Raw genomic sequence first — 9,933 nt, 5'->3', positions numbered from 1 at the left:
TACATATGTATATCGTGGCACGCACATACACATTTTCATATGTATGTAACACACGTCATATTTTAGAGAAATATGAAATTCATGTAATCTCCCTTTTTTCCGAAATGGCACAGCATCGAGATAAAAAGCTTTTAGTCTATTGGAAAAATGGTTCTTTAAAAAATCGTTCAGTTAACCTCAATGTATTCAATAGTGAAGACGTTTCTGTTTTATAAGATTTTGAAAGTAAATTTACATACATACACATGTACATACATACGTACTAAGCAGTGGTGTGAATTTAAAGTAAAAAAAAAAATATAAAAAAGTTGTAGTTATTATTTATAAAATTGCGTGCTAAAAGCTCTTTATCTTTACAACAAAGAAATGTCGCGAATAAAATGCAAAAGGTTTGTTCTGTTGATTTTTTTGCGGTGGGCGTTACACAACAGACGCTTTCATTACAAACAAAAATGCTACTATTTAGTGTTGCAGTTTTGTTCAGCAATGCAATATAGGCTGTTAAAAGTACATACAAATTTTATTTAAATTTATATTTGGCAAATTTATATTCGCAATAAATCATCATCCAAATTTAGAAAGCTAGGATTGAAAAAAAACTTCGATTCATTGTTTTCGAATTAACGAAAATTATCTAAAACTAACAATACTAATTAATCGTATAAAGAGATAAAAGAAATTTGTTTATAGTTTAGATATCACAAAAAAGGTACGCCTAGTTATAAACAAATTTCTGGCGGAAGAGAGGGGGGTGCAACGAACGGCGTCTGACTAACGAGCACAATGAACACTTTAGCAAATATGTAGTTAAATAGATATACTACATACATACATATGTACATGGGTACCAAAAATGCAATAAATAAAAAACATTAATTTGGGAGCGGTTGGGATGTGATCATCGCTGTGAAATTAGAANTGACTAACGAGCACAATGAACACTTTAGCAAATATGTAGTTAAATAGATAGACTACATACATACATACATGGCTAAAAAAATGCAATAAATAAAAAACATTAATTTGGGAGCGGTTGGGATGTGATCATCGCTGTGAAATTAGACAACAAAAAGTTTGTCAACAATTTCCGCGATTCGAACAAATAGTTTTATTTAGGTGATTAGAACAAAAATTAATTGAATAAAAGAGCACAGGAACAATAATAAATTTAAGTATTGTTGGGCGAATTTTTCATTAAATGTTTTTCGGTCTGACTTTCAAATGTGTGAATTGCTTGTAATGAATTTATCGCCTTTTAAGCAAATAATGAGAATATGGTAATTAGAGCAATAAATGCCAAATGACTATAATTAATTTAATCGTACTAAAAATATAAATATTTTGTGTATGAAATATCAAATAAAACACCTCTTTGAGGTAAAATTTTCGAGTAACGAAAGCTGAACTAGAAACACAAAATTTATGATATCAATTTCGTGACGAAAATGATATGCATTTTTTAACTGCCTTGGAAACGTATGGAAAATCTTTTTTATTCATACGAATCGTTTATGACTCTGCAAGACCTTTCCAACGCCTGGATAAAAACTTCTAAATCTCGTGTATATATAAGCGAGTCATGAAAAAAATCGCAACTGAACTTCAGTTTTTATAAAGTTTTATGACTACATACTCTGCAAAGAAACAAAAATGTAAGACAGGGCCTTTCTTTAGTAAGGTGGCGACGATGTGCATGTGTACTCATTTGAAGACTCGATAAAAAGTGAAAGTCTGAACTCAATGCCATTATATCCTCCATCAATTCACTTAAGTTTCAGCCAACGAAATATGAGGCAAAGATTAGGGAAAACAGACATGTTGTCAGGTAATCTCACGAGGATACCTGAGGAATTTCGTGTAGTAGAATTCTCTGAATTTTTATTATTTTTAATAAAAAACGCGCACTAGCACTGTATATATATATATGCATGTCTGTACATATGTACATTAGGATGCCTCACCAAAAAAAAAGTCTGGCCTTCGGATGGGATTTTTTGTCCGGGTTCATTAGATCTGCACCGTTCGTTGATGAGGTGTCAAACTAAAGGACTTGGCCTGTAGATTTGCAATAAGATTTTGCTTTTTCGAAAAGTGCTGCCCCCTTTTAAAAAATTTAATTAAAGTTATTAAAAAGACATCAACTCTTTCAATTTGAATTAAGGTAATTGAAATGTGTATCACCGTATGGTTGCCAGACGAAACGTGTTTAAGGAGGAGTTGAAAATATTTTGAAGAGGGTTGCCACCTGTTTTAAGAGTCGAATTTAGTTAACTTCTACACAACCTATGTCAAATATTAAAATATGGGTATCAAACGCAAGTGTTAGGAAATCTTTAGTTTGAACATATAGAATTTTATTTGGGTTTTAAAGAGGGTTGCCACCTGTTGAAAAAGTTTAATTACAATTGTTTAATAAGTTTAACGAATTTCAAAAAGTTGGGTGTCTAGCTTAATGTGTTTTAAAAGGATTTATTTGTGAGCTGTATTTAGAAGAGTTGACACGTGTTTCAAAAATCAAATTCAACATAATTCGTCAGTTAATTGATGTATATGTTTGTATCACAATGTCAGACGAAAGAGATTTACCAAGATATGAGTTTGATTATACTTTTAAAGATGGTTGCCACCTGTTTAAAAAGTCGAATTTATTCAACTTATACACAAGTTAAATAAAATATTAAAATATGAATCAAACGCAAGAGTTTTAAGAGAACTTTAGTTCGAAAATATTTTTGATAAGGGTTGCTATATATTCGAAAAGTAATGTATATATATATGTATATACATACATATATGAAGCTCATCAGATCTGCACCGTTATTTCGAATTTCAAAAATGAGAGGTCAAATTAAATAACGGGACCTGTAGATGTGTAAAAAGGTACTTTTTTGATGTTAGAACTTTCTTTTTAAGCGGTGTAGGGTGATATGGTATTTGATAAATTGACATTCCAACACTATGCGAGACCTCCCTTTACCTAGAAACGGCTAGACGGATTTGGATGAAGCGTTTGGAGTATTTTTTTAGTTTCACGTATTTAAAAAGTAAAATTCAATTTTGGCGTTTTAGCGCCATCCGGTTTCACTAGTAAAATTTATTATACTATGGATGTCTTAAGACTTCCCTTAAAATATTTCGGAAAAATTTTAAGACTTCCGTGAGCTGGACCGAATTGAAAATACAAGTACCTCCAAAAATCTCATTATTTTGGTTCGGTTCATAAAAGTTGTAAACATTTTTATTCAGACCTTTTAAGCACTTGTATTATGTAGAAAGTTTTTTGTAAAAAATATTTTAAAGAATTAATTTATTATATAAAAACTGGTTTTGTTTCTTTTCAACAGTTTCAAACTACACCTACTAGTGCTTTCACTAACGCTAGCGAGCTTTTCCTTTGCCACCGAGCTTTCTACTACTTTAAACATCTTCGCGCCAGCGACCATCAATGCCACGGAAATCATCGACACTCTCCGAGAAAATAATACATTGAGAAGCCTAAAAAGTGAGAATTCTAATGAAAATATCGATGGAGATTATGACGACGAGAATGAGGACTATGATGACGATGATAATGAGAACAATACGCCAGGTGAAAGAACAAAACATTCGCGTCAAAAACATATAGCCATAATAAAGCGCGTGGGCACAACATATGTCTGGGGTCGCTGGGAAAAATGGACAAAGTGCAGCAATTCCTGTGTGCAAATTCGGCAGAGGAAATGTATTGAGCGGTAAGTGGATCATAAAATGTCTGCAATAAAAGCCTAATTTAACGATTCGATCTCGTGTTTCCCACTTTTTCTTGGCATAAATTGGTACTGAATTTACAGATTTTTCAGATCTCCTCGAATGAATTCGTCTTTGATTTCCAGCACCGTATTTTCTGTGAGTTTTTGTTAGGTTTCAACCTTTTCATCTTGCGAGTCAAAGGGATTGAAGACTTACTGCCGGTTTTACCAGCAATTTAAGTGAAAATGATTTTTTCCCTTTTGCAAGTTTTCATAAGAGAACAAATCACTTTACGCTTAAAATAATAGTAAATCTGTCATTAAGTATGGACGTTTAGTATGGGAAATTAATCCATTAAAAGCGTAGGCGAAGAAATGCCTGCTGTAGCGTAGGGCTTGCCCGCATGCTGGTTATCCATCCAGCAGGGAAAAGTAGCTTTGTGAGTCACTACAATGAAAGACATCAACGAGGGGAGTTAATCTACCTCTAACTAAAGATAAATTTAAATATATACAAAAATAGGCACTGCGACCAATAGGTCTACGTTACCACAACAGTTGGGTCTTCGAAACCTGAACGACCCAGACAGGACTGTTACTCCTTTCCCTTCTCCCTGAATTGACTTTACACTCCTGGAGGAGGTGCGATGATGTCTATTTGGCGGAGTCACCAAAGTGATATTGGCCAGGGTTCAGGACCTATCGCTGGCAAGGCAGCAGCCATTCTGACTAACTGATCGGCTTCCTCACTTCCTTCGACTCCCTGCCCTGTGCCCTGGTACACATATTAGTTGGACAGCATTGACCCCAGCAAGGGAATTCAGCTTCTCTATGCACTTCAACACCAATGAGAATTTGACCTCCAATGCTACCTGTCTATAACATAAAATAACGATCCCCTCACTACGATAATTCCTACGAAATTTAGTATCTGCGCACAGACTAATGGCATAAACCTCTAACCAAAACATTGCCCTTTAGCGATTTGATTTTACACAATCAACTTAAACTTTTACGTCGGTTTAATTTGGGTCCTCTATTCATTTATCTGCCTTGTGACTCATTGGAGTGATAGATTGTCTCGAAACAGAACTTTGTCAGGATATTTATACACCATAGAGATGCCCAAAAACGAACTGCTTCGGTGGTAGCCTGACTAAGGCAGCAGGTTATGCTCTGCTGACCGAAGGTGACAGCCAGTTTACCTATGAGCCCACCGCGTCCAAATACATCTATAGGGTTTGTACCGCTGCCAGTTTCTGACCACTTTGGTAACCAGCGACCGGTCGATGGATCGTCCCCGTGGTAACAACGGATTCCTTCTCCATTTAGAACTTTGGCTTTGCACTTATTCTATTAGAAATACGCTTTGTGAGCGCGGATTTGAAGAAAATCAAATGTCTGAAATAGTTTGCGTACATCTTGGAGTTTCGATTAAGTTTCGTTATTAAACGTAAGCACCGCACGGTACTTCTGTCAAAGTCAGGTTTGAAAGAGATTTAATAGTGGGCTCATGCTTTTCCAGCCACTTCAGCAGTAGTGTTAGGTCTCTAGAATTCAAAGTAAGTTCAAGTACATATCGACTGCTGAGTGGAAGATCGACCGAAATAGGGCGTTCTTCAACCAAATTCTGAAATAGGGCATTCTTGGAAAGTTTTTGAGATAGGACGTTTTCGAATTGCCTGCCGGGATAGGCCGATCTTCCACTCAGCAGTCGATATATAGCAGTATATGGAAGTAAACTTGATCACTAGACGTCTTATTCGTGCTTCTACTGTTCTCATTCGGTTAAAACTCTCTTACCCTAGACCTCCCCTACTTGGCTCTATTCTCAATGCTATGAGTAATTGTCTTCCTTTTTACTGACACTGTTTTTTCTTCAATCCTTAGGAAGCTCACTTCCCTCGATGCTGCTCCAATTGATCGTGAATTCTATCCAGAGACAAATAGTCGCTTTGGCTGTTTTGGGATTATAAAACGTTATCGCCACTGCAAGGATGAGAAGTGCAAAGCCAACAAAAAGCGACAGCGTGATGAGCAATGTGCAACCTTCAATAGGATACCGTACAAGGAAAAATTCTACAATTGGCTTGGCTTCGAGAAGGAACATAATGAGTGTGAACTCTTTTGTCGCCCCAGCGGTTCGGGCATCTTTGTGAGCATGAATCAATCGGTGACTGATGGCACAACGTGTGGCCGACCGGCGGTATATTATACGCACTACTATCGGCGGCGTGCAGTGTGTGTAGAGGGTATTTGTCGGGTGAGTAAATGGAAGTGATAGAAAAAAAATCTAATTTCATAAGGTTAACAGTATCTAATGAAAGCAGAAAGTTCAAATTCTTTAAGTTTCAGCTTAAGCTTAAGTTTTTTAGTATTGGTTTTTGTATTCCAAGAAAATTCCCATACAATTTTTTTTAATGAGCTATNGTGTGTAGAGGGTATTTGTCGGGTGAGTAAATGGAAGTGATAGAAAAAAATCTAATTTCATAAGGTTAACAGTATCTAATGAAAGCAGAAAGTTCAAATTCTTTAAGTTTCAGCTTAAGCTTAAGTTTTTAAGTATTGGTTTTTGTATTCCAAGAAAATTCCCATAAAATTTTTTTTTAATGAGCTACAATTCTATAAATTTTTACTTCATTATTATTTCTACTTTCTAATTCCATTGATAATTGAACTTTTCCACCAGCTGACCTTCACGGCTTCTATTCCATGCTTGATGAGTTTCCCGATAAGAACAAAATCACATAGATTATTTGTAATCAATACCTTAATGATTATTACACATGAAAATCTAGGCATTTATCAGCTAATACTCATATAATAGAAATCGTGCTCCATTGTTACATAAGTCACATTGGTCAAACGGCTCAGCTTTGATCGCTTTGATGATCGCTCAATTCTTCTACGTTTCAAGATTAAAGTGTAAAAGTTGCAAGAAAAAATTACACACTTGATTAAATTTGATTGAATTGCTGCTCAGCTGGTTGAGTTGTACAACTGCGGTGTGTAACGCTTTGCGCGCAATATGCGCGAGTGCATCATCACCGTCGTCGTCATCACTACGGCAGAGAGAGAGTCTCAAACGACATATGCCGGCGTTCCCATTGCCTTTTCACGGCTTTGACTGTTGCGCATCGTCGTCACAAAGTTATCACGATCCGCTTAGCTCATTTGCGCAACGATTATCTCTAATTTGTTAAAATGTACATTACCGTGTTCGCTGTGTGGACATGATAGCTCTGATAAGCAATTGGCCGTTGGCGTATGTATGCAGTTTTGGTCACGGCGTGGAAGCTACGGCTGCTGGCCATTCTTATGGATACAAAACTGTCCAAGCCGCCGTTGAGTCTAAAAAGCGTTTAAGAGTTTTTTATTTTTTATAATTTTTTTTTTGTGGTGGCACTTTGTCCAGTTGGCAGCTAGCAGCATTGCCGCTCGTTTGTTTGATGATGACGCTGATCTTGTGCCTTAACCGCCAACTGGCAGCTATGTAAAGCATTTAACAAGATCGCCTACGGTAATTTCTTTTTTCTTTGGGAACTGTAACACTGTTGAGAATACTACTTTTTTTTTCTAGAACGCCCTTATAGTATAAATTACTGTTCATAAGTATTTAGATTTTTGACCTCTTGATCTCATTGGCGCGTGCGAACGAGGCGTTTGTGGTGTGAAGCTAACGTTGGCGTGAGATGAGGAGGAATAGTTGGTTACATGCATAAAAAGTGAATTTTAACTTAGACTTAAGGTTTGTATAAAGGCACTATAGGTGATTTGATAAGTTTTTTTTGGCAAAAACTATGTACACTAGGGTGGTCCAAAAAGTAAAGTGGGAATTTTAATGCTCTCACACCCTAGGATTGTTCTATATCGAAACAAAATATAAAACCCTTAAGTTTTATTTTGGAATCAAAAAATATTTAGAGGTCGCTTAAAACGGGAAGAAAACAACTTTTCGTAGAAATGGTAGAAAATNTGATAAGTTTTTTTTGGCAAAAACTATGTACACTAGGGTGGTCCAAAAAGAGTAAAGTCGGAATTTTAATGCTCTCACACCCTAGGATTGTTCTATATCGAAACAAGATATAAAACCCTTATTTTTTATTTTGGAATCAAAAAATATTTAGAGGTCGCTCTAAACGGGAAGAAAACAACTTTTCGTAGAAATGGTAGAAAATTCTTGAAAATCAATATTCTTCGATCGAAAAACTCAGGTTCTCGTCAGGAGACTTTCCACAGTAATACCCAATTGGTTATTTAACCAATTTTTAATACTAGCAATTTTAATTGGTCCCCTCATTTGCATTTTTCGGGGTTTTGGCGGACTTATAAATTATAGTTATTATGAAAATATGGTTAAATAAATAGTTGGGTATTATTATTGGGCATCCGCTGAAGAGAAACAGATTTATCCGATCGAAAAATATTAATTTGCACGAATTCTTTACCATTTCTACGAAAAAGAGGTTTTTCCCCATATAAAATACATGGAAAATTGAGCGTTTTGAGCGACCTCTAAATATTTTTCGATTTCAAAATAAAAAATAAGGGTATAACTTTTTTCGATATAGAACAATCCTAGGGTGTGAGAGCAGTAAAATTCCGACTTTACTTTTTCCCACATGTATTTTTGGACTACCCTCATTTACATACTTACAAAAATAAACTTTTTGTACTTGATATTTTATAAAGGAAAAAATCAAATTAAATAACGGTGTCTTTTGTTTTTGGAAAAAAAACGAACAATAACTGCTAAGCAAAGGGTAAAATTTTGTTGTCTGCGAGTTTTTTTTTAGCTATTTTTCAACAACCATATGCACCTAAAAATTTAACAAAAATGTAGAATTTAAAGAAAATAGTAAGTACTTTTTTGAATTTTTTGGAGAAAAGTGTATGCATTTTACTTAATATTTAATATCTATCTTTTTTTTTTTAATTCAAAACTTTTAAAATGCTGTTTGCATTTGGCCAGTACTTAGACTGTCAAAAACGTGTAAAATTAATAGTTTGGAGTTATTTTCCTCAATTTCATGTTGCAATTTTTGAGAAAATTTTTTGTAGGTATTCTTAATACTTTCAGTACCATTTGGTTGGGAGAACACAATAAAGGAAGGAAATAAAAGGTTATTTAGAATTTTGTTGGTACAAAGGCTGCTTCTTTTAACTTTTCAGCAGACTAATTAGGAAATCCAGACCTTTCAGGTTTTCAATTGAAATTAATGAAAAACTTATTGTGGTAAAAACAGCCTCGAGCGCAATAAAAATTATTGAATATAATTGTTATAAGGCCATAAAATAACAAAAAACAAATGAAAATAATATAATTTAGCGATAGTTTTCAAAAATAGCCGCTCTATAAACAGTTTTTATAACTATGTGGACTTTTTTTCTTTAATACAAATACTTATAAATCTTTAAATCTCTGTTTTTGAAGGTCGAAAATACAGTTTTATTTTAGGAAAGTTATAGGTTTTGAAAAAAATCTGGCAACACTGCGGGTGAATCAGGATACTTGCAACTTCACCTCTGGCCCGACGAAGCGCGACAACAGAGTCGAAATCTCTTTCGGTCACCGCGCTTCGTCCGATTTGGAGCGATGCGCGAGCTATTTTAGCCGACAATTCACGCTGCATCCTCTGGCGGACAAAGCGAAACGGAGAGTGACCTGAAGGGTGCACAAACAGCCAACAACAGCCAACAGAGGAGAACCTATCGTTCGATCACCCTCCTTTCCCCGGTAGCGAATACACTATACATTGCTACTCGCATATTATACGAACTACCTGACCCCAGCGAAACATCAGCATGATTTCCGTAAAGTGAAAATAAAACAGGGGGTGTCCTTTCCCCATTAGTGTTCAACTTCTATATTTGTAAGCCCCCTAAACCACTAGAGGGAGTCTCGATTGTCTCTTACGCTGATGATTGCTCGATAATTCCGTCTGGGAATGGAATTGATGACCTGTGTTCGAAAGTAAACGGTTACCTCTCCGAGCTTTCTCGCTTCTTTACTGCCTAGATGCCTAACCCTCTACCCAACAAAATCCTCAGCTACCCATTTCAGCACCTGAACGAAGGAGGTCAGACTGCAGCTGGGTATTCACGTCGATGACGTACCAATTCCGACGGTGAATAACCCGAGAATCCGCGGAGTAACGAGGCACAAATGCTCCCCATAAAGGAGCACAACACAATGCTCTGCTAG

At 35.8% G+C, this 9,933-nt stretch overlaps 1 protein-coding gene across 1 annotated transcript in view; it reads left to right on the top strand.

The window, feature by feature from the left end:
- The first annotated feature begins 366 nt into the window (after positions 1-366).
- LOC108368942 (A disintegrin and metalloproteinase with thrombospondin motifs 7-like) overlaps positions 367-9,933 on the top strand; it is a 15,678-nt gene continuing 6,111 nt past the window's right edge. The window contains exons 1-3 of the mRNA XM_017623911.1: positions 367-389; positions 3,345-3,731; positions 5,619-5,991. Of these exons, the coding sequence (XP_017479400.1) occupies positions 367-389; positions 3,345-3,731; positions 5,619-5,991 (783 nt within the window). The remainder of the gene's footprint in view (positions 390-3,344; positions 3,732-5,618; positions 5,992-9,933) is intronic.

The sequence above is a fragment of the Rhagoletis zephyria genome, unplaced genomic scaffold (assembly GCF_001687245.7).
Source record: "Rhagoletis zephyria isolate East Lansing unplaced genomic scaffold, Rhagoletis_zephyria_1.1 Rzeph_scaffold_03413, whole genome shotgun sequence".
In the NCBI taxonomy this organism is placed as follows: domain Eukaryota; kingdom Metazoa; phylum Arthropoda; class Insecta; order Diptera; family Tephritidae; genus Rhagoletis; species Rhagoletis zephyria.
Note: the sequence above shows the minus strand (reverse complement) of the source record. Positions and strands in the feature narration are given on the sequence as shown.